Source organism: Somniosus microcephalus, chromosome 8 (assembly GCF_052327205.1).
Source record: "Somniosus microcephalus isolate GS21.2 chromosome 8, FLI_Smic_1.0, whole genome shotgun sequence".
Classification (NCBI taxonomy): Eukaryota; Metazoa; Chordata; class Chondrichthyes; order Squaliformes; family Somniosidae; genus Somniosus; species Somniosus microcephalus.
Window position 1 is genome coordinate 53,108,285 of NC_140994.1, and position 25,529 is coordinate 53,133,813.

The following is a 25,529-nucleotide window of genomic DNA, read 5'->3' on the forward strand; positions in this document are numbered from 1 at the left end:
CAAAAACTGGCAAGAGTTTATGATCAAACATCTTGTGTAAGAGGGATGATGGCGAAAGGGAACATGGAAGTGGGGACTCAGCTCCAAGCGCTGCCACTTCTCACCCGCTCCGTCAGTACCCGACATGCTGTCTCTTGCCCCAATGGCCGAATCTGCCCCTGCACAGGTACAGGTGGTGCAGTCTTTGGCAGGGCCCTCATGGGCTCCAATACCCAGAGGATGTCGGCAGTCAGAGCAGGGATCTGAGCAGCCCACCTCTACCTCTGCTGAAGCCACAGAGGTACCATCATGTAGAAGCGCTAGGAAAAGGAAGAGTAAAGATTTGTAGTTGCACAAGGGTATGCACGTGGGTGTGTTAGACATTGTTATATTGTTAAGTTTCTGTTGTGTATTTGAAGCACATAAATATTATTATTAAGCACCACTTTCCCATCTTGCCCATTCTTGGTTGCTGGCTGGCAAGTGGCCTTTTCAGTTGTTTCATGATGAATGGGAAGACATGAATTGACAGCGAGCACTGGGAGGCAGTGAAAGGGATGCTTGGTTGTTTGCAGGACTGCTTTGTGTTAGTGCCATGGAGGAGGGGGTATTGAGGTAGATGATCAGCCATGATTTTATTGAATGGCAGAGCAGACTCAAAAGGCCGAATGGCCTACTCCTGCCCATATTTCTTATGTTCTTAAAACTGGCTTTTGCATGTGGTTGTTAGATGAGTGCACTGTTGGAACCTAAATGAACCTCGCAATAATCAGGACATCCTGGGCAGCAATGTGCAGCACTGGTGGTGCATTGACCGCATCACCTTCCGCCTCCTCCTCCTCCTCCTCAGAATCCTCTGAAGAGGCCCTCTGCTCTGCACCTTGTTCCTTCTGCAGGTCCAATCCTCGCTGTTGCACAATGTTGTGCAGAGCGCAGCACACCACAACCATTCTGGAGACCCTGGCTGATGCATCCTGAAGGGCATCTCCAGATCTGTCCAGGCACCTGGCGCATACTGAAGGGCACCTCCAGGTCTGTCCAGGCACTTGAAGCACATCTTTAGCAAGCCGATGGCTTGTTCGATGACACATCTGGTGGTGATAGGGCATTCATTGTATTGTTCCTGAGCCTCATTCCTCGGGTTTCTGAGAGGGGTCATCAACCACGTTTTAAGTGGGTATCCCTGGTCTCCGAGTAGCCAGCTGTTAACTCTGCTTCCAGGTGCGAAGACAGCTGTGAGGGTGGACGGCTGCAAGGCGAAAGCATCGTGGCAGCTGCCCAGGAATTTTACGCATGCCTGCATAAAGATCTTCTTGTGGTTGTACACCAGCTGCACATTGATGGAGTGGAAGGCCTTGCGGTTAACGAATACTCTTGGGTGAGCTACGGTGCATAATTGCCACATGTGTGTAGTCGTTAACGCCCTGCACCTGTGGGAAGCCAGCCAGAGCCACAAACCCAAGCTCCTGCTCATTCTGACTAGCGTCATCGCATGCAAAGTTGACATAATTGGCGGCCCTGGAAAACAAGCCATCAGTCACCTGTCTTATGGATTTGTGCGCGAGATCCTGCAAATGTCTTCGGCAGAGCCCAGAGACAAAAAGTTGAGGGTGGTGGTGACTTTGACAGCCGCTGGTAAAGCGTGGCCACCAGGTCCAGCTGGCAGTAGGTCTTGTTCCAACAGGCTGCAAATGTTTGCCATCACCTGACGCAACACCGAGCCTCCTGAGGCACTGGTGTTCAGACATGTTGAGAAAGCTCATCCTCTTCTGTGCGCTGGGTATGGGCTCCTGCGAGCTGCACCTCTCTGCTGCTCCCCTCCTGTGGAGCTACAGGTCTGTGACTAGCAGGCTGCTGCTGCCGCTGATGGTCGTTTTGGTCCTCATCTGATGTCCAATCTAAGGCAGTGTAAGCATCACCCATGTTGTTCTGATCGATCAGCGCTTCAAAATGTAGATCAGACCTCCAAATTGTTGAAGAAACCTCCAAAGTGTGTAAAGTGACCTCGCAGCACAAGTACACTGAACAAACCCTTTCCCACAGGTAGGTAAGAAAGCAGCTGTCAGTACTGAGTACTTATTGGCATATTTCCCTGACAGGAATTCAGCCCCCTCAATTGCCATTGTGTTCTCATCTTGCTTTCACTGGCAAGTTCCAGGAATCCCGGGAAACCAGAGGACCCAAAGTTAAAGGTGAAAACCCATGTCAATATCACTCTAATTGAGCGATTAACATATGTTAAGTGGCAACCCGCCTCTCCTGAGGGGGATGCTTGCGCGCAGCAGTGAAATGCCGAAATCAGCAGGTTGGAGCCGGCTTATCATAGAATGATAGAATAGTACAGCACAGAAGGAGGCCATTCGGCTCATCGAGTCTGCGCCGGCTCTTTCGAAAGGCAATCCAGTTAATCCTACTCCCCCGCTCTTTCCCTGCATCCCAGCCATTTTTTCTCTTTCTAGTATTTATCCAATTCTCTTTTAAAGGCTACTATTGAATCTGTATCCACTACCTTATCAGGCAACGCATTCCAAATCCCAACCACTCGTTGCGTAAAAAAGTTTTCCCTCACATCGCCTCTGGTTCTTTTGCCAATCACCTTGAATCTGTAGCCTCTGGTTATCGACCCTTCAGCCATTGGAAACAGTTTCTCTTTATTTACTCCATCTAAATCCTTCATGATTATAAACACCTCCATCAAATCTAATTCCCAAAGCGCTGTCAATTTCGTCAGTTTTAAACACCCACCCGCTCCCAAACCCACGCGATCCTGCTCATTAAAATCCAGCCCAAGGCTTCTGTCACCTATTTCATCCATCAGTGGACTAAAGACTGACTGAGGGGGCAATTGTCACCTGTGCTAGCTTGGAAGGATGTGATTGCATAAAAATGTAATGCGGTGGTAACCCTTCCTTGGAATTTTTCATGCTGTGGTTGCTGCTTTTTAATCAGCAATTATCAACAAAGAGTGCCGTTGGAAAATGGATCCACAAAATAAGTATTGCAATGCAAAAGTGCAGCTGCAAACGCCGGCAGCAAATAATGCACCAAAGATAAATCAGTTACAGTTATGTTAAAAAGCAAAAAAAAAGGAAACACATTTCTAAATGATCAATCACACCTTTAAGAATCAAAGCAGGATTTCCAAGCAGTACCTTTTTACATAGAATTTACAGCATAGAAACAGGCCATTTGGCCCAACTGGTCTGTGCCGGTGTTAACACTCCACACGAGCCTCCTCCCACCCTACTTCATCTAACCCTATTTGCATATCCTGCTAAGCATTAGAAGAGGGAACAGATAAAAAATAATGCTGATTTTGGTGTGGGACCAATTTACATAACATTGCCAAAGATAATGAGGCCGCGTGAGGCTCCCCCACATTCTGTGCAAGGTCTCCAAAGACTTGGAAATTTTTTTCAGCTTGCTGAATTTGGATCTCTTCCTAAATCAATCATTCCCAAGGTTGCCCAGCAGCTGGGGCATGGCAGGAAGAGACAAAGGTGAGGCAATTCCCTCCCAGAGTGATGTCACATATATCCAACACAACCAGCCAGCTCAGAGGCCTGAGAAGGTTGCAGGTAGTGGACAGGAGCAGCCAGCCAGCACAGGGGCCAAAGTGTAGTGTATGTAACCTGTACCACCTTAAGAGGATACCTTAAGGTGATGGACTACTTTTTGATGGCTCCTGTACATTGTAGTACTGGTGGTGACCACACCGGTATATAAACCCTGTGGAGCAAGGTGTATTCCAGTTCAGCCCTGACCCTCAATTACTAAAGACCTATTTAATTATTTCTGTAGTCTGTGTCCAGTTATTCAGCATAACTACATTTGGAAACACAGACTCAACAGTGGCGACGAGGATGATCTTACCTAGCGGCAGTTGCATCAAAGGAAGCTTCGCCTCTGAAACGGGCGTCGATCAAGGACATCCACCCTCAACATCCTGCTGGGCACTGCATAGCACGGGAGGCAATCGGGAACCCGGGTTGGTTTCTGGCCACGAAGTCAAACATCAGTGAACATCCCTTCGACGACAGCGGTGGGTAAGCCCGATCGAGCGGCACGGGGGGGGATGTCGGCCGAGTTGTCAGTAAGAGAAGGGGAGGGAAACGATGAAAAGGGCGGAGAACACGACCGCAGCCGGTGTCAGGGGCCGGACTGCAATCGGGGCAGAGACGCGCAGCAGCCAGAAAAGCGTTTATGTCCACAAGGACCGCGGGAGCGGCGGGGAACAAGAGCAGCAGCGTAGGGGAAAATAAAGGACCGCTGGGAGGCGAGAACGGCAACAGCACGGTAATCGCCATTTTGAGTCGGCGGGGGAAGAAGACAAGCGCGGGAAAAGCCGCCAAGCGCGGGAAGCCGCCATTTTGAAAAAAAATTAAAATAATAATAATCATATCCGAAGGAAAGGAAACTCAACAAGGATGCCAAAAACGGGTAACATCACTGCTTTTGATAGCGATGTGGAAGATTGGGCCACTTATGTGGAACGCGTCGAAGTTTACTGTACAACGAATGAGGTACCGGAGGATAAGAAAGCACTAACCCTATTAAACTCGATGGGTGCGAAGACGTACGGGTTATTAAGGAACCTTGTAACACCAGATAAACCGGTAGGAAAGAGTTTCGCGGATATTGTTACTATCCTGCAAGAGCATTTAAACCCCACGCCGCTGCTGATAGCGGAACGATTTAAATTCTACAAAAGAATTCAACTTAAAGAGGAAAGCAACGCTGAATTCTTAATCGAACTGCGCAAGTTATCAAAGTACTGTCAGTTCGGTACAGGACTAGCAGATGCACTGAGAGATAAGTTTGTGTGTGGGCTCCTAAGGGAAGGAACCCAGAAGCGGCTGCTAGAGGAAAAGGATCTTACGCTGGACAAAACTTTCAGCATTGCAGCATCGCATGAGGCAGCAGCACGAGGCGCTGCAGAGATACAGCAAAGGCCATTGGAATTCAGCACCAATGAAATGGCATTGGGCGCAGTAAAGTGCTGTCGTTGCGGAAGGACAACGCATGATCAGAACCAGTGCTGGTTCAAAGATAAAGAATGCAGGTAATGTGGCAAACTTGGTCAAATAGCGAGAGTATGCCGGTCAGGAAAGAAGACCAGCAGCAAAAAGTCGCCGCAGGAGAAGTACAAAAAAGTACACAAGGTGACAGAGAACAGTTCGGATGAACAGAAGATGGATTCAGACTCCAGCAGTAAGGAACTGGGTTGTCTAAAAATACATAATGTGGGTAACACAGCAGACCACCAAACTATCTGGGTCATGCTTCGGATAGCAGGAGTCCAAGTGAAGATGGAATTGGACACTGGATCGGCATTGACGGTCATGAATAAGCTACAAAAGGTTATTCTCGCACATTCCCCTGAGGGATACGGAGATTGTATTGAAAACATACACGGGGCAAATAGTATACCCCATCGGAAAGATAAAAGTAAATGTGGTCTACAATGGTAAAGAAAGTCAGGAAATGGACTTGTATGTGTTACCTGATGGAGGTCCGCCACTACTGGGACGGGAATGGATCCGGAGAATAAATGTGGACTGGCATTCCATACAAGCACTGACTGTAGATTCCTGTAAAGAGGACGACGTCAAACCTAAACGACTGTCCAAAATATTGGACGATGCTAAGGAGGTGTTCCAACAGGGACTGGGAACACTGAAAGGAATTACGGCAAACATCAAGGTTGAAGAACATGCAAACCCAAAATTTTTCAAAGCCAGACCGGTACCTTATGCGATACGACCTGCTGTGGAAGCAGAGCTGGAAGGGCTAGAACGTTCAGGAGTACTGTCAAAGGTGGACTGGAGCGAATGGGCCACACCCATTGTTCCTGTCATGAAGCGTTCGTTGAGCAACAAGCTGGGGGAACCTGGGAAGGTTTGCATCTGTGGCGATTTCAAGATCACTGTTAATCCGGTTCTTCACACGGTGCAATATCCGCTTCCGCGGATTGAAGATATCTTCGCTTCGCTGTCTGGCGGGAAACACTTCACCAAGATAGACCTGGCGCAGGCGTACCTACAGATGGAAGTTGATGAAGCATCACGCCAGTATCTCACGATCAACACACATAAGGGCTTATATCGGTATAATAGACTGGTTTTTGGAGTGGCATCGGCTCCAGCGATTTGGCAAAGGGCCATGGAGCAGGTATTGCAGGGAATTCCAGGCACACAATGCTACCTGGACGACATTCTGATTACAGGAGATGATGATAAGGATCACCTCGCGAATTTGGAGCAGGTGCTCACCAGATTGAAAGAATATGGGCTCAGAGTTAATCGCCAGAAATGTGAGTTCTTTCAAAAGCGAATCTCGTACTGCAGCCACATCATTGACCAGGAGGGGCTCCATAAGTCACCTGACAAGATCGAAGCTGTTGTGAAAGCTCCCGCTCCGGAAAATGTATCCCAGTTGAGGTCGTTCCTTGGGTTGGTTAACTATTACCACGAGTTTCTTCCAAATTTATCCACGGTGTTACACCCGCTGAACACTCTTTTGCAAATGGGAATACCATGGAAGTGGAGCGATGATTGTAAGCGGGCTTTTCAAAAAAGCAAGGCACTGATCACCTCTAAGGAAGTGTTGGCTCACTTTAACCCAACGCTGCCTATTCGCTTAGCTTGTGATGCTTCTCCATATGGTATCAGGGCAGTGCTCTCACATAAGTTTCCAAATGGCTTGGAAAGGCCAGTCGCTTTCGCATCCAGATCATTGACCTCCGCAGAGCGCAACGATGCTCAGATAGATAGGGAGGCTCTCAGCCTCGTGTGGGGAGTTAAGAAATTTAACCATTACCTGCAAGGCCAAAAGTTTACGCTGCTGACAGATCACCAGCCGTTGGTTTCCATTTTTAACCCTAAGAAGGGTGTTCCGGTTATGACAGCGCAGAGGCTTCAGAGATGGTCCATTTTCCTAGGGGCACATCAATATGATATCGAATTCAAAGGTACAAAGCAACATGGTAATGCTGATGGGCTGTCGCGCCTGCCACTACCTACAGCGGAAGAGGCACCGGCAGTTGACCCTGTCGAGATATTTCACTCGAACATCATCGAATGCTTACCAGTCACCAATGCGGGTATTGAGTAAGAGGCCTGAAACGACCCGACACTGTCTCGGGTCTACGATTTGACAGTGAAGGGATGGCCAGCACATGGCGACCCATATTACCAGCAATCTCAGCCAGACGAGAACAGCTGTCCGTCTGTCAAGGAACATTGATGTATGGAACAAGGGTGATTATTCCTCCTATATTAAGGGAGAGAGTTCTGAAGGAATTGCATGAAGGTCATCTGGGGGGAGTCAAGATGAAAAGCCTTGCTAGGGCTTATGTGTGGTGGCCAGGTATCGACAAACAAATAGAGGATCTGACTAAAAGCTGCTCAGAGTGCCAAAAAGTTCAAAACGCACCTCCAATTGCACTGCTGCATCCGTGGGAATGGCCTTCAACCCCATGGCAATGTGTGCATATCGACTTTGCAGGTCCATTCATGGATTCCATGTTTTTGATAGCAGTAGACGCACATTCTAAATGGCCAGAAGTGATTAAGATGTCGACCACTACCTCTGAAAAGACGATCGCAGTTCTAAGAACCATATTTGCAAGGAATGGGTTGCCGGAACAAATATGTTCAGACAACGGACCACAGTTCGTGTCAGAAGAATTCCAGAAATTCATGAAAAAGAATGGGGTGAAACACTATACATCTGCCCCATATCATCCGGCAGCATGGTGGCATAGTGGTTAGCACTGTTGCCTCACAGCGCCAGGGACCCGGGTTCGAATCCGGCCTCGGGTGACTGTCTGTGTGGAGTTTGCACATTCTCCCCGTGTTTGCGTGGGTTTTCTCCGGGTGCTCCGGTTTCCTCCCACAGTCCAAAGATGTGCGGGTTAGGTTGATTAGCTATGATAAATTGACCCTTAGTGTTAGGGGGATTAAATACGTGGGGTTACGGGGATAGGGTGGGATATGTGTTGGTGTAGGGGTTACGGGGATTGGGTGGGATATGTGTCGGTGCAGGCTCGATGGGCCGAAATGGCCTCTATCTGCACTGTGGGGTTTCTGTGATTCTGTGATTCTGTGAAATGGGTTGGCCGAGAGATTTGTACAAACGTTCAAAAAGGCGATAAAGGCCATGAGCGAAGACCATATTCCACTACAACACAAGGTGGACAATTTCCTGATGGCATATCGAAACGCCACGCATGTAGTGACAAATCAAAGCCCTGCCATAATGTTCTATAACAGGAGGTTGTGGTCCCGGTTGGATTTGTTAAAACCCAATGTGCGTAGGGAAGTCGAAAACAAGCAATTCCAGCACGTAAATAACAAGGCCACTCGGAGTTTCGAAATAGGACAACCAGTGTTGGCCAGGGACTATAGGAATGATAAATGGCAATCCGGAACAATTCGTGCCCGACAAGGACCCTTGATGTACACGGTAGACGTTGGAGAGAACGTAATACGACGTCATGCTGACCAACTTGTGGAATCGAGAACAAGGGTCGACCCCATGTCTACGGCAGAGACACCAGTTGAAGAAGTTATTGAGCCTGTAGCATCTACCTCAGACTCGAACGTACATGATGATGTTCAATCCATAGGAGATCAAATGGATGAGTCACCCCAGCAACGAGAACCAGAGACCCCTGAAAGGCGTTATCTGGCCCGGATCAGGAGGCCTCCTCAGAGACTGAATCTTTGAACAGTTTTGTGTGAAAGTTGTATATATGTTATCCATGTAATGTTTAAATTGGGGTGTACACTGTTAAGCTAAAAGGGGAGGAATTGTAGTGTATGTAACCTGTACCACCTTAAGAGGATACCTTAAGGTGATGGACTACTTTTTGATGGCTCCTGTACATTGTAGTACTGGTGGTGACCACACCGGTATATAAACCCTGTGGAGCAAAGTGTATTCCAGTTCAGCCCTGACCCTCAATTACTAAAGACCTATTTAATTATTTCTGTAGTCTGTGTCCAGTTATTCAGCATAACTACATTTGGAAACACAGACTCAACACAAAGTGCTAACAATAGTTGCAAGGCCATATCATGTCCAGCACAGAAACATAGAAGGAGGACAAGATTAGGTAGGAGGCACATTTGAACATTGAGCTTTTGGATCTACTTGTCTGATTCAGCAAGGCACATTCCCAGTATGTGAGAGTGCCCTTGAGAGTGCACCCCTGCTGAATCAGCTCTACAGCAAAATTCATGGGCACCCAAGATTTTTTTTTCCTTCCACAAATGATGCTGACCAAAGAACTCAAAATTGTTGATTTCATTTAAGAAATTTTAATTATTAATATAATTCTTTTCAAACTCCTTTCTTTACAGGCTAGAAAGTACACATTTATTAGCTGTGGAAATCGAAGCAATTTTCAATGTGTGGTTAGAGCGAGACTTTGCTATTTAAATGCCTGTTTAAGCCATTAATTACTTGAATCTAGTGGTGTAATTAGAATCACAGTAACAAAAATGCAAATTGCAACAGAAACGTCTTACCATTTTGGCACAACTCTTCTAACAGACTGACATTCATTTTCTTGCCACAGGAAAGCACGGCCTCTACTTGATGCTTGCCTTTGATGGCATAACCAAGATTAGAAATTCTAGTTGGCAAATCATGTGCCCGAAACAATGTTGTAGCATGTTGCAGAATCAATGTACTTCACCTACAATGCATTGATTTATTATGTCCACAATCTGCCTTCAGTTCTCAAGTTAAATTTCAATGACCAGTTGTACCATGTGTGACCTGTAATTGCCACTAAATAGTTTTTGTATTTTATGGTGATGACATCACATTCTCATTACTGTAACTACTTGCCTCTGAAAATTAATTCAACAAGAATGTTTAAAATACAATACTTAAGACCCACACAACACAATAATAACCCGTTTTGTATTCAAGCTGCTTTCAGCTATATCAAAGCTAAATTATAAATGAATATAATGCAACCTCAATCACATTTGCTTAACGTCTTTAGGAGTTAATCTAGAAAATAATTAGGTAATGTATGGAATACAAGATGAAGAGTATTGTGAAATGAATTATATTCCATTTTGGTCCGTGTCAAGTTAACAGGTCAATACATTTTTGAATATAAATCATATCCCATGGGTCTTCATAGAGTATCCTCTTTAATGCTGATGCTCTTGTGTACTCTTCAAAGTGAGGACATCAGCCCTGGGAATGGATCATTTCTACTTTGGTACCTAAAGCTAACTGACTGTGGTGCATTTTCCCTCCTTGTCTACCTGCAGCCTTTGAGACGGCTGATCGCACCATCTGCCACCAAAGCTTCTCCTCCGTTGTCCAGCTCAGTGGGACTGCCCTTGCTTGGCTGCACACTTATCTATCCAAACGTAACCACAGCATCTCTAGGAATGGCTCGAGTTCCCACCCTGAGCGGTTACCTACAAAATTCCCCCAAAAATCTATCCTTAGCTTCCTCCTCTTCCTCATCTACATGCTGTCCCTTGGCAGCATCATCTGAAGATATGGGCCAGCTGCCACATGTACGGTCACAACACCCAAATCCACCTTTCAGATCCCTGCACTGCTTCTGTGCTTGCTAGACATCCAGTCTTGGATGAACCATAATTTCCTCCAGTTAACAGTCAGGAAGACCAAAGTCATTGTCTTCAACGTCTACCACAAACTCCATACCCTTGCTACAGATTCTATCCTGCTCCCCAGCCAGTATGTCAAGTTGAACAGACTGTTTGCAACTGTGTCCTACTCCATTGTTCCAATGCCTTTGGCTGGCCGCTCATCCTCCACACTATGTAAGCTTCACCTCATCCAAATGCAGCTGCCCATATCCTATCCTGCACCTAGTCCCGTTCACCCAACAGTCCTGCCCTTGCTGGCATACATGAGTTCCCAGTTTCCCCAACGCCTCCAATTTAAAATTTTCATCCTTCTGTTTAAATTCTCATCTGTGACGTCTCCAGTCCTACAACCCCTCCAGAAATCTGTTACTCCAACTCTAGCCTCTTGTGCATCTCCCCCTCTCTTTGCCCTACCATGAATGCCCATGCCTTCAACCTTCTCTGTCCCACGCTCCGGAACTCCTCCCTAAATCTCTCTGTGTCTCCACCGCCCTCTCCTACATCAAGACCCTCCCTCTTCAACCAACTTTTTGATCAACCCTCCTCATCTCTCTTTGGTTGGCTGTCCAGTTATTTGTCTGATTACACTTGTGAAGTGCCGTTGTGCATTTTAAAGGTGCTATATAAATGCTGTCATTATTGTAGAGTTAACCTCAAACATTCCCAAATCAAGTACAGCAAAGCTAAATGAAGATCAAAGGTTTCTTGAAGTTGCCCCAATAGTGTTCACTGACTCTAACCTCTGTGGATTTTGTATTTGCCACAGCAACTATCTGTATAATTCTTCTGAGTGAGTGCCAATTTTTGGTGCAACATTATGCCCATTAGAAATTGGGTTGAGATTCCAGAATCTCGATTTACAGCGCACCCTTATAATTAGCCAAAAGGAGACTTATATCTTAAATTTGGGCTGGATTCAAACCAAGGGAATGCATTTATCCCACTGTACCATCCAGGTGTTGTAAATATACCCATGCATGATATTCTTCAGTAAAAGAAATAGGAGCAGGAGATAGCAATAAAACCATATCTTTTTCCATGTTGAAGGACTTTCATAAGCAGACAAATGCTCCCATTGATTTCAATGAACAATCAAAATCAAAATATTGAAGTACAGGTACTAACCAATACAAAGCTTCAAGCAGAATGCATTGCTGATCAAGATGTGGTTCTGGTAAGATTGTGCTGCACAGTCACAGAAATATCATGACATACTTTGCCAATATGCCCTCAAACTACTCTCTGTTCCAAAATTGTATCTCAGCAAATCATCTGTTGGTGCTGGATACAGACCAGGAATGAAAATGAGCAAATATGGGATCCAGCCATAAAGCAGATTTAGCCATCGAGAGGTAACAGCATACAATACCTGCACAGGGAATATACTGGAAATAAAAAAGGATACTAAAGTGCCACAGGTATTTGGAAGATGAATTCAGCAGATGGAGTATTTGTAACACCCTGTAATAGTATTTATCCAATGCATATATAATTACAAAGTTTGTTCATTTTTAAAATTTATTACATGAATTTCACTGAGGTTAGTGCCCACCATTATCAGAAGTGTACATGTTGTACACAGAGAGGGGGTGGGTTGTTATAGGCTCTTCAGCATCCTATTCCTAAGATTGCTAAACAGGGCTAGACAGACTAAATGCAAGAAGGATGTTCCCGATGGTCGGGGAGTCCAGAACCAGGGGTCACAGTCTAAGGATAAGGGGTAGGCCATTTAGGACAGAGATGAGTAGGAATTTCTTCACCCAGAGAGTGGTGAACCTGTGTAATTCTCTACCACAGAAGGCAGTGGAGGCCAATTCATTAAATATATTCAAGAAGGAGTTGGATATATTTCTTAAGGCTAAAGGGATCAAGGGATATGGGGAGAAGGCAGGGACAGGGTACTGAATTTGGATGATCAGCCACGATCTCATTGAATGGCGGAGCGGGCTCAAGGGGCCGAATGGCCTACTCCTGCTCCTATCTTCTATGTTTCTATGTAAGTCCAACTTGAGTGAATCCAATGTAAAGCTCCTTCTACACTGTTCCACCTTAAAGTTAACCTCAGAAGACCAACCCCAAACAAAGTATTGTAATGCTTGTATTTCCCATAGGGATCAACCTTGAAGACAGAGTAAAACTCTCAGTTTAGTGCCACTGAATTTTGGCTAGTTTTGTGTTGTCGACTCACATCAATGAACAACTGAATTGAAATTGATCAAAATGATTTGTCTTTTGTCCTTACAGCAATCAGGAAGAAAGTATTCTTTCATCCCATCAGTCTGGGTTGGGCTGGATGCCAGGTCACTGAGATGAAAGAAAAGTCCCTAAATCCGCCTACCTCTTCTTTTAATTGCTATAAAATCTACTTGAATATAAACTGTAACAAAACAGAAAACTATTACAATGCCCATGCATTTCCAGTGGATAATGCTGTTAATTCTGCCTTATCTAAAATTGGCTACTGATTAATGCAACAGTGTTTTGAACTCACTTCCCTGCTAATTGCAGAATATTTCTGGTATGTCCTGCTTAGTTACATTTGATGATCTAGTGTGGATCTTTCCCTCAGAGTCATGTCAAACCGTTCAATCCTGTAGCACCTGATGCCCTCAAGATTAGCAAGAGTGTTGCAATGTAGCCTGGTGTTACATTATCTTGTCGTAACAACCAACTTACATTAGATCAGGAATCTCGAAGCCAACAGTTTGCAACTAGTCTCCATCTCCATCCTCCCCCTTCATTTTTTTTGCAGAATTTCCACTAACATTCAGCCAAAAGTCACTGTGGAAACTTTCAGCATAGTAAGTGCATAGAGTAAATGGATGTTTCTTATATTGGCAAGTGACATGGCTTAAGGGCATATGTTAGGTCCTCTCAATGCCACATATACCATAAATGATTTGAACGTGGGCATCAAGGGAAAACGTAAGCATTTCCTGACAATGTCAAATGAGAGTCATGGCAAACTTTGAAGATGAATATAGGATACCACAGGAGGACATGGGCAGGTATGTGGCAAATACAGTTCAATGTGGCCTACCTTTCAGATGACATCATGCACAAAATTCCCTTCCTCTATTTTTCTCCCTTATTCCCACATATTCACTGTCCCCATTTATTTTCTCTCTCTCCTTCCTCACCATCTTATTACCCCTCTCATTCTCCTTTATTTCCTATGATGTCTTTCAAACCCCCATCTCTTCATTCCCTCTTCTTGCTGTTACCTCTCTTTTTCCTTTCTCTCCCATGTTTGTTCTTCTCTATTTGTTCCATATGTATCTCATTGCCTTGCTCTCACACAGTTACTTGCAGTGGCTTGTTTGATAAACCTTGAACAGTATCTCCATTCCAGCTAATAGCAACTGACATTTTCCAATGCAGAGCATAGCAATGCATTACAGGTCTCTGCTCATAGTTGCGGCAACACTTTTCCCCATTTGTTGTCCAACCAATATCTTTAAATAACAAGTGTGCACTGCAGGTCCAATATGATGAAACATTTGGGCTAAAATGAATTATATTTAATTAATCTCAATTCAAAATATGTTGTTAGGCTGGACAAGATGAAAATAACACTTGCCAATTCATTGTGATCAATCAGCACTTCTCACAACATGACTGAGTTTGTGTTTAGGTGCAAAGAGCTGCATGAGATGTGAGAAGCCAGTTGGCCACCCTTGACCTAAATGGTAAAAATCTCAACAGAGAAGGGGAACAAAGATGCCTAGGATTGCAGATACACATATACTACAGGTATATTTCAGCATGATATTGCTCATGGTTAGTCAGTTATGCTGCCCCGGGGGGGGGGGGGGGGGGAAGAGGTTGGTGGATTCTGCACATGTCCAGTAAAAGAATTTGGAAAGAAGTTTGTAAGATATCTGCCCAGAGCCAGTAAAGCAAGTGTTATTGATTGGTTCCTGGAAAACAAATTACATTTATTTACCCACTAAGTAGGTAGTTTATATGAACAATCATTATTCGTCAGTTCTCAACATTAAATGGCAGTGACTACAAACTGTTGGAATACATTACAAAGTATCAAGATTCCACTTTGAAATTTGCTATTGTTTAAAGTTGGTATTAGTTGGAATACTAGATGAAGCAGTTATCAAAAATAGTACATTCTCACATACCATATCTGGTTGTCCATCACAACCAGAGATGCTCGCACCTTTAATGCTAGAATGGTCTTCATTCAGTATACCCAGAGCAGAGAGAGTCAGCTGTTGTCCATTTGTGTGTATTTTTCCCTCTAAGCCTCTCTCTGGCCAAGTCAGTCTAATTAAAACCACCATCCCAACTCTCAATCTATCACAGCTTTGAACACACACACTCTGGACTATGTTTTAGCCCAATGGCATAATCGTAGTGTTCACATCAACTGAAGATTACAATAGATTTCCTTAATTTAAGTACATCACAGACCCTTATATAATTTCTGAGCATTGGACTGCACAGCTCTCAGCTGTCAGTTTACCACAAAAATGCCCAAGCGACAAAAACCAGGTAACTAAAAAACTGGAGCATGAAACCATTTAAGAAATTAATTAAATATTATTTGATCTCCTATTTACTCAGACAAAAAGAAATATAAAATGTCTCTCTCTCTCTTCATATAACTGTCATTTCTGCTGGTTCCTACTCTCTCATTGTGTCACCCTCTATTTATCCATTTGTCTTTCAACCTTTCCTACGCCCCTTTTCTCTGTCTTGCTTGGTGATATTTCTCTTCTTGACATTTCCGTATCAGTCTGTTTCAGAGTTGTTCTCTCTTTTAGCGTCTCGCACTTCTGTGAGTCAATTCTTTTAGCTTCTCTATTTTTTTCCATGTTTCCCACTCTCTGTGTATCCACTCATACAGTCTTAATGTCTATCTGTATGCATCAGTCTTCTGTCTTTCTGTATGCACAAGTTTGTATACCGATTGCAGTTTCTTCATTCTTCTTTCTCATTTTGTTTTATCATTTTTTAAAATTTTGTTTTGCTTCTCATTGTTTTCATATCTTTTGCTCCTTTGTGTATTTTTGTATAAGTCCACTTTGAATCAGCTGTTGAAATTAACTGTATTTAATTTCCCAGCTGTTGCTCTGCCACCAAGCTCGAAGAGGAGGGAATATCCCGGTGAAATTTGGGTTAAGTGTGGGAAGGCAGCCTGAGATCTCGGCACACAACTGGGCTTGTAACAGAGATTAGAGTAAGGCAGGATTTTTTTTGTTAAATGCTAAAAGTAAGTTTAAAATTAAAAGCTAAAGATAAAAGCGAAGTAAATAAAAAAAGGTAATAAAAACAATTGTAACATATCGGGAGAAGTTCAATTTTTTTTTTAAAAAGCTGCCTTATGCATTCTTGTGGAACTGATCGTGGGGATGCGATTGGTTTGTGGTGACTACGTAATCATATGGTTAGCGCAGACCTATCAGCAACACGAGAGGGAATTAAAAATGTACAATACTACATTCACACAGGCAGACAGACACAAAATATTTTAATATAGGTGTGCATAGCTTCCAAGCACAGTACCATACTGAAAACACGAAGACCAACAAACAATACAAACTAACATATGCAGTTTTTGTAGCAGGTAACAAAATAATTTCACGGTTATCATCTAGCCACAGGGTTCAGCTAACACACACCCTTCAAATTTTGCTCTTGTAATTCATAGTGACATCTGAACCACCAAGTTAGATAACAAACCTTGTAATCACTCCTTTTGCATCATTATCTTCTGAGGGTTCTTTATGCACAAGCTAGCAAGATTGGAATTTAGAGAACAAGGGGTGGTAATGTGTGACAGAATTACTTAAAAGTACTCATGGTTGTGGGCACATACAAGCCAATGCTCAGCTCCCAACCTCCCACCTATGTAACTGTGTAACTCCACCAAATCACCTCTATTCTACCTGCTACCTGATTCATGTATCCACCACCACCACCCCCCCCCCGCCCCTCCCCCCATCCTGTGTGTTCACTCCCTAATTTACTTGATGCTTCATTCCTTATAATGGCACTTGTCATTGGGATATACTGAGATACTCAGACAAGTTCTGCAGGGTGAGGATTTACCAATTATTATCATGTATCAGCTTGCACTATCACCGCTGAGTCAGAAGGTCATGCATTCAAACTCCAGTCTGCACTGTTAAAGTACTTCATTGGCAATGAAGCACTTTGGAATATCTCGAGGATATCAAAGATATAAATGCAAGCTCTTCCTTTTATTTGTACTGAACTAGTTCACAAGATTAGGAAGTTCCACATTCTGTGCTCAGCTGAATATTTCAATGCAGAAGTGGCTATGACACATTACAAGTAGGGGGGCAGCAAGATAATCAAGGGGGATTCCCCAAAAGGACACAAGCAGGAAGGAAGTTCTTTGGAACTCACACAGAGGGTTTGAAGAGACATGCTAGAAGGATGGCAGGCGGGGGAAGCGGAAAGAAGAGAAGGGAAGAGTCGTCTCAGAGAAATAGAAATGACCATGATTGGGTGATTATTCTCTGGCAAGGGAAGGAGCCCTCATCAGCACACAAGCCCCAGGATAGTGCATGGCCCAGCAAGACCTAGAAGCAGGCTTAACAGGGAAGATGCAATACTCCACCAAGCCAGCATCATGTTCACTTGGTGAGGTACATTTTACAACAAAATTAAATCTGGTGCCAGGCTGCCTCAATCCAATTAGTTTTCAGCATGAATTGCTTGGCAATTTTTAGAGTTATAAATGAGAAAATAGTACCTCAAAGCCTGTATGTGTGTGTGATACTGTAGCATCCCTGTATAATTGGCAGATAAATGCGAGGTTATCCACTTTGTTGGCAAAAATAGGAAGGCAGATTATTATCTGAACAGCAATAGATTGGGAGAAGGGGAAGTGCAACAAGACCTGGGTGTCCTTGTGCACCAGTCGCTGAAGGTAAGCATGCAGGTGCAGCAGGCTGTTAAGAAGGCAAATGGTATGTTGGCCTTAGTAGCAAGAGGGTTCGAGTACAGGAACAAGGATGTCTTGCTGCAGTTGTACAGGGCCTTGGTGAGACCACACCTTGAGTATTGTGTGCAGTTTTGGTCGCCTTATCTGAGGAAGGATGTTCTTGCCATGGAGGGAGTGCAGCGAAGATTCACCAGACTGATACCTGGGATGGCAGGAATGACATATGAGGAGAGATTGGGTCGATTGGGCTTATACTCGCTGGAGTTTAGAAGAATGAGAAGGGATCTCATTGAAACTTATAAAATTCTAACAGGACTAGACAGACTAGATGCAGGAAGGATGTTCCCGATGGCGGGGGAGTCCAGAACCAGGGGTCACAGTCTAAGGATAAGGGGTAAGCCATTTAGGACTGAGATGAGGAGGAATTTCTTCACCCAGAGAGTGGTGAACCTGTGGAACTCTCTACCACAGAAGGCAGTTGAGGCCAATTCATTAAATATGTTCAAGAAGGAGTTAGATATATTTCTTAAGGCTAAAGGGATCAAGGGATATGGGGAGAAGGCAGGAACAGGGTACTGAATTTGGACGATCAGCCATGATCTCATTGAATGGCAGAGCAGGCTCGAGGGGCCGAATGTCCTACTCCTGCTCCTATCTTCGATGTTTCTATGTTTCTAATGTACAACTTATGCAACTAAGAAATCAACTAGTGTTTTTTGCAAGTGACATTGTAAAATTGGATGCAAAAATTGCTTTCACGAAAACTGTAGTAAAAAAACTGAATAAAAAAGGCGTTCCATGATTAAAAATACCTACACAATTCTAGAAACTGTTTTACTGGCAGTGTTAAGAAAAATGTGCATCTTGGCTTGATTTGAACGAGGCAATAATGTGGCCGCTTGCTTTTCCCACCATGTTATAATAATCGATGTTACTTTTGCTTTTTTGTGAAAGGGATTTATGGGGATTTCATAGAAACATAGAAACATAGAGATAGGAACAGGAGTAGGCCATTCGGCCCTTCGAGCCTGCTCCGCCATTCAATGAGATCATGGCTGATCTTCGTCTGAGATCATAGCTGATCTTACCAGTTCAGTACCCCGTCCCCGCCTTTTCTCCGTAACCCTTAATCCCCTTAGCCTTCAGAAATATATCCAATTCTCTCTTGAAAATATTTATTGAATTAGCCTTCACAGCCCTCTGTGGCAGGGAATTCCACAGGCTCACCACTCTTTGAGTGAAGAAATTCTTCCTCATCTCTGTTTTAAATGATTTGCCCGCTATTTTTAGACTGTGGCCCCTGGTTCTGTGCTCCCCGGCCATTGGAAACATTCTCTCTGAATTCAGCCTGTCCAGGCCTGCCATAATTTTATATGTTTCGATGAGATCCCCTCTCAATCTTCTAAACTCCAGTGAGTACAAGCCCAAACTATTTAATCTCTCTTCGTAGGTCATTCCCGCCATTCCAGGTATCAGCCTGGTGAATCGCCGTTGCACTCTTTCCATGGCAAGAACATCCTTCCGCAGATGGGGCGACCAAAACTGTACACAATACTCCAGATGCGGTCTCACCAGCACCTTGTACAGCTGTAGTAAGGTATCCCTATTCCTATACTCGAACCCCCTTGATATGAAGGCCAACATACCATTTGCCTTCTTAATCGCCTGTTGCACCTGCATGCTCTCCTTCAGTGACTGGTGCACAAGAACACCCAGGTCCCTCTGCACTTCCCCATCTCCCAATCTATTGCCATTTAGATAATAATCTACCCTCCTGTTTTTACCCCCAAAGTGGATAACCTCGCATTTATCCACATTATAGTGCATCTGCCACGTATCCGCCCATTCCCCCAACCTGTCCAAATCGCACTGTAGCCTCCTGACATCCTCATCAGAGCCCACCCCTCCTCCTAGTTTAGTGTCGTCAGCGAATTTGGAAATATTGCATCCAATTCCCTGATCCAGATCATTTATATATATTGTGAACAGCTGGGGTCCCAGGACAGATCCTTGCGGCACCCCGCTGGTCACTGCCTGCCACTCCGAAAACGAGCCGTTTATTCCAACTCTCTGTTTTCTATCCGCCAGCCAGTTCTCTATCCACGTTAATACTTTGCCCCCAATCCCATGAGCCTTAATTTTGCATGATAATCTTTTGTGTGGAACCTTATCGAAGGCTTTCTGGAAGTCAAGGTACACCACATCCACTGGCTCTCCCCCATCTATTTTACCAGTTACTTCCTCAAAAAATTCCAGCAGATTAGTCAAACACGATTTACCCTTTGTAAATCCATGTTGACTCTGTCCGATCCTTTCCCCATTTGTCAAGTGCTCCGCTATTTTATCCTTAATAATGGACTCTAGCATTTTGCCCACAACCGATGTAAGGCTTACTGGTCTATAATTCCCTGCTTTCTCTCTACCCCCCTTTCAGATTATTGTTTTCAGTTTTGCATTCGTACACAAACATTATTTACTGTTTGTCATTGGATAATTGCACATCCGTGAAGATTAAAGCTCAGACAAAGGAAAACTGAAATATCAGTGGTGAAAAATTGAATTCTAAAATATTGGCTGTGATGTATAAAAGGTTATGCAGATTTACTATTTTGATTACATACATGTCAAAATGATTCAGCTATTTGATGGAGCAGCAGCCAATTGACTTTGTTCAGTGTTAACTGCAAGCTTTAGAAATAGATGGTGCAAACAGTCAGCCGGAATGAAAAATAGGCTAGGTACTAGTAGCACTTTTTTCACTTCTGAGATCTGGGCTTGAATACATTTATGAGATGATAGTCTCCTCTAGCTGCTGGTTCTAAGGGTCCTGTATGAAATGACTTAGTCAGTCTCATCCAGTTCCTACTGGGCACAGACTGTCAATCTCACATGAATGGCTAGTGTGAGAAATGGAAAATAATGTTACACTGGTGCACTTTTCATGTTGGAATGAAGGCACATTGATGCAGCAAAGTAGAGAGAGCTTTGCACCACATCTAACCTGTGCTGTACCTTGCCTGGGAGTGTTTTAAGTTTACAATGAATCCTTGTGCTAATATTTCTCACTTTCTTTTTAAGTGTACATTTGGTAACAAGAGGAATTTTTTAATCTGTGTAGCATTTTAACTTAATTTCACTTTAAACAATAGATGCAGAATACAACTGATAGACAAATATAAATAAAACAACTTTTCAACTTCCTATTATACTTTTCATTTTACAAGATGCAAAATACTGCAATTTTATTTGCTAAAATTATCATTGAAAAAGGTTTGACAGTACTTCACGTAAAAAATAAGTTTGTAGTAGCATTTAATATTTTTATCCAAGAGAGTCAGCAGGGAATCAGAGTCTACAGGGATTTGTGAAGGGTAGGTCATGTCTAACTAATCTAGTTGAATTTTTTGAGGAGGTCATTAAGATGGTGGATGTTGTCTTATAGACTTCCAGAAGACATTTGATAAGATTCCACACACAGATTATTAGCAAAAAATAAAAGCACATGGAATTGGAGGTAATCTTGGAACATGGGTTGATAATTGGTTAGGAGATAGAACCCAAGAGTAGGGATAAAGGGAATGTATTCTGATTGGCAGGATGTGATAAGTGGTGTACCCCTGGGGATCTGTATTGGGACCTCTACCTTTTACCATCTATATCGATGACTTGGATGGGGGAATAGACAGTTATATATCCAAGTCTGCAGATGACACTAAGTTAGGAGGCACAGTAAGTTGTGTATATGGGAGCAGGAAGTTACTAAGGGACATAGACAGATTAAGTGAAGAGGAAAAATGTGGTAGATGGAGTTCAATGTGAGGTCACCCACTTTGGAAACATGGGGCCATAATTTCCGGCCCCTATGGGTGCATACATGCCCATTGGGGCTGCGCAAGTTCTGGGTTTAGGCATGCGCTGCGCATGCACTAAAACCCAGAACTTGCGATCTGTCAAGATTTCTCTTGACAGATCCAACGCATCCCTAGGAAAAGGGCATCCACGGGCAGAGAGTTGGGCTATTTGCCCAACTTCTGCCCCGCAAATGCCCGTGAAATTCTTATGCCTGGAAAAAGCAGGCATAAAGCCTGCTTTTACCAGCTTAAGAGTTTTAAAAAACAGAAAAATAAAATTTTATCAATAATTTATACATTTAAAAACCTGTGAAATAAGGTAAATTTATTTTTAGCCCCTTTAAAACATGTAAATTTATTTTTCAAAAAAATTACATTTTTGTTTTAAATTATTAATTAAATGCCATTTTAAATATGCGATTGTTTTTTTAAATTTATTTATTTGAAGTGTAGAGGTATTTTTGGGGGTATTCCCAGTCATACTTATGGGGTTTCCATACATACGGAATCCCCATAGGCATCAATAGGGATCCCCTTCTGTCATTCGTTGGGTCGGCCCACGTGATCTCAGAGGCGCTCGCCTGCACCACTGGGATACGTGGGCCTCTTCCCACGCGTACCCGGAAAGCCCCAGGACCGCGAGTCTCCGTGGATCCCGGACCACCAGGTACGCGGGCATTTTATTTGCGGAACGGAGGCATTTCCCCGCGGGAAGCCTCCAACCGCAAATTCAGGGCCATGATAGACAAATCGGAAGATTTCCTTAATGGTGAAAGACTCAGAGCTGTGGAGGAGCAGTGGGATTTGGGTGCCCAGGTAAACAAATCAGTAAAAGCTCGTACACAGGTACAAAAAGTTATAAAAAGACTAATGGAATGTTGGCCTTTATCTCAAGGGGGACTGGAATATGAAGGAGTGGAAGTTATGTTTCAATGTACAGAATTGGGTCAGACCTCATTTGGAGAATGGAGTTCAGTTTAGGGCACCTCAGGAACAATATATTGGCCTTGGAGGTCTGGTGCATATTCACCAGAATGATACTGGGGCTAAAGGGGTTAAATTATGCAAAGAGGTTGCATAAACTTGGCTTGTATTCCCTTGAGTTTAGAAGGTTGTGGGATAATCTAATTGAGGTGTATAAAATGATAAGGGGATTCAACAGAGTAGATACAGAGAAACTATTTCCTCTGCCGGGGGAATTCCAGAACAAAGGAGCACAGAATTAAAATGAGAGCTAGGCCATTTAGGAGTGAAATCAGGAGAAAAAAAATTCAAAGGGTAGTGGGAAATCTCAAACTCTCTCCCCTAAATGGCTGTGGATGTTAGGGTTCAACTGAAATTTCAAGACTTTGATTGATAAAATTTTGTTAGGTAAGGATAGCAAGGAATATGGAACAAAGGCGGGTAGATGGCGTTGAGCTACAGATCAGCCAGGGTCTGATTAACTAGCGGAACAGGCTTGACACGTGTTTCGATGTCCCTGGAATAAATTTGGTTCTGCTCTTGTCGATCACCAACGCTAACATGTGTGGGTCTATTCTCTGTTTCGAGAAATGTGTATGTTCTGATCCCAAAACTTCTGCCCTGTGAGGTCATGATTGTAAAACTAGAATGGAAGGACCTTTGTTATTAAAAAATCTCAGGAAACTTTCCAATTTAAAAAATAAATTGATATATTTTTTATAGATTTGCTTATTTTGGTTAATAAATGATTAGTTGTAGCAAAAGATTAACATGGGTAATAGTTTTCATTTGCAATCGCTGCAATTAGCAACAGATAACACAACTCTGTTGTACAAGTAAAACCTAGAAAACAATTGATCCGAGGAGGAGCAGTCAGTCCCGCACCTTCCACTGCACTGCTTGCTTCACTTTTTCTATGTTGACTGGTTTTGCCCATCTTCTGTTGTTACCCTATTGGACAGCTCATATCCCACCCGGTGTCACCGGCCCGGGTAACTGCCTTTAAAGAATTATTTCTTTGGTCATTTTTGTTCTCTTAAAAACATCAAGTGTGGGCCAGTCCTTCAATACTGCAAACTTTCCTTGAAAAACAAAAACAAACCATCCAACTCGCAGGATCTACAATCCGTACAAATTATGCCAGTCTCAATGGCCAGTGGGTGCAGATGAAATCTTTTAACATTTTTACCAGCAAAACAATTGTATCGAAGGACTTCAAAAAATACGCTACACAGGATAAAACATTCGTAGAAAGGAACCAGTGCATTAAATTGTTAAGAAATACCCAAAACAGCATGGAAAAGCAAAAGAACAAAAGTAGTACAATTCTTATGTATTATTTTATACTTTTGGGGGGTTTTTCTATCAATACAGAGGTCCTTTTAATATATTATATAGCCCAAATTGCATGCTTTATCATTCAGCTATAAGCTATACAAATTTTAATCAGAGTTCTGCTGTTTATTTCATCACTGATGACTGTGCAGTCACCTTGTTAGAACACTGTTATTACTTTACCAATATTGCATTTAAATGAAATCTCAAACTCAGAGCTAGGAATAAATATATTGAAAGTTCATTATTTTTTTCGTAGTTGAAGGCCAAACTACATTGTAAAAACTTTTTTAAAACAGGTATTATAAAGTTTTTTAGTACAACTAAAATACAGGCATTGTGAATATCTATGCTGCAATAACAAGATTGTGGTTTGTTTACTTCGCTAACAGCATTGTGTGCAGATTAGCATCCACTACATCAGGAAGGATCTGGCAATAAAGTACACTACAGCATTAAAGAAATACCCATTATAGTATTATCCACATTACTGACAAATCCAATTAGGCATCAATGTAATAATGCTGTTCAGAAGCGCAGTAAATGTGTTTAAGGTAATACATCACAGTTCCGGCTCTGTGTCTGGTTAAAAAGTGAACAATATACTATAGAAAAATCGTGACTAATGTATTTCCGAGGAGTCCGTCATAGTGGTTAGTGCTGTATTTGGGCTTTTCTCGGGGTTTCAAGGATGAATACACAAAGATTAACAACATCTGTCCACAATAGCTTCTTGACGCTTTTTATATGCTATTTATTATTTTCTAAATAAATAGAAAAAGCGACGTCTGTAAGTGTGGAAAAATGTTTTCCCGAGAGATGTTTAAAAACTCGCCCTCACCGTGGGCACTCAAAAAAGTTATTTATATTTACTGTTGGTACTTTAAAGTGAACGAAATAGAATTGCCTTATCACAGGTACATACAAACATTTCCCCACTACAACAATGTAGAAATCAATCGGTGCTTACCGTCCTCCTTTTCATCAAAAACTGGCCGCTTTGAAGAACTGTTCGCTCCCATCCTCTCTCACCTCTGATACATTTAAGAAGGAGACGAGCCGCTGGCATTCCTTAGTTGCTTCAACACGAGGAGCGCTGTGCAGTACTTGGAAGCGAACATCTCCTTCCAGTCACTCCCCGCTTAGTGTCTCACGGCCATAGCGTGCGGGTGCAATGTGGTCCTGATCTGATTTAGGGTTGTCTACACGTTTACAACTTAGGAACACGGGGGGGGGGGAGCTGAATGGAAAACTACTAGCTGGAGCCCAGGGCACTGGGGCAGCGGCTGTGGAGGCAGACCGCTTGGTTATTCCCACACTGGCACATCGCGGGAGCGCAGGGCTTGGGTTTTATTTCCACCACACCACCTTCCTCTCTACAATGAGATGAAAATGGCTCAAAAATTGAACGGGAACCTTTTTTTTTAACGGTGGATGTCAAAATGCTTTCTTATTGCAAAAAGATGGACAGACAGTGTTGCTGGAAAAGATCAGCCTTGCCCGGCGTGCGTGGATTAGCGCTGCCGCCCGCTCACACCGGGCTGCTCATTGCACAAGGTAGAGGCGCTCCGTGATCGCAATCCACCTCCTCCAACCTTTCGCCTCCGAGTTCCGCCCCTTGACCGCTCCCATTGGCTACTTTGCGGGCAGCTCCGCCGAGCCCTTAAAGGCGCTTGGCTGTTTTTCCCATCAATCATGCAAACCCGACCACCGTGGTCGCTGTTTTCGAGGTGGAGGAAGCGCTGCGGGGCGGGAGCAGTCGATGAGATTCGGGTTTCTGCCCAAACAAACTAAATTGGAGACGTAACTGAGGGACGAGTGCTT

General features: G+C 43.5%; 1 protein-coding gene across 4 annotated transcripts in view; it reads right to left on the reverse strand.

Annotated features, from left to right (window-relative positions):
* stk32c (serine/threonine kinase 32C) overlaps nt 1–25,322 on the reverse strand; it is a 462,283-nt gene extending 436,961 nt beyond the window's left edge. For 2 of the 4 annotated variants that reach the window (XM_085994723.1, XM_085994726.1), the window contains exon 1: nt 24,676–25,320. In XM_085994723.1, the coding sequence (XP_085850849.1) occupies nt 24,676–24,727 (52 nt within the window). In that variant the 5' untranslated portion in view covers nt 24,728–25,320. Of the gene's footprint in view, nt 1–24,675 lie in introns of all 4 variants that reach the window. The other 2 variants (XM_085994722.1, XM_085994725.1) reach the window with 2 other exon arrangements.
* Nucleotides 25,323–25,529: the final 207 nt, after the last annotated feature.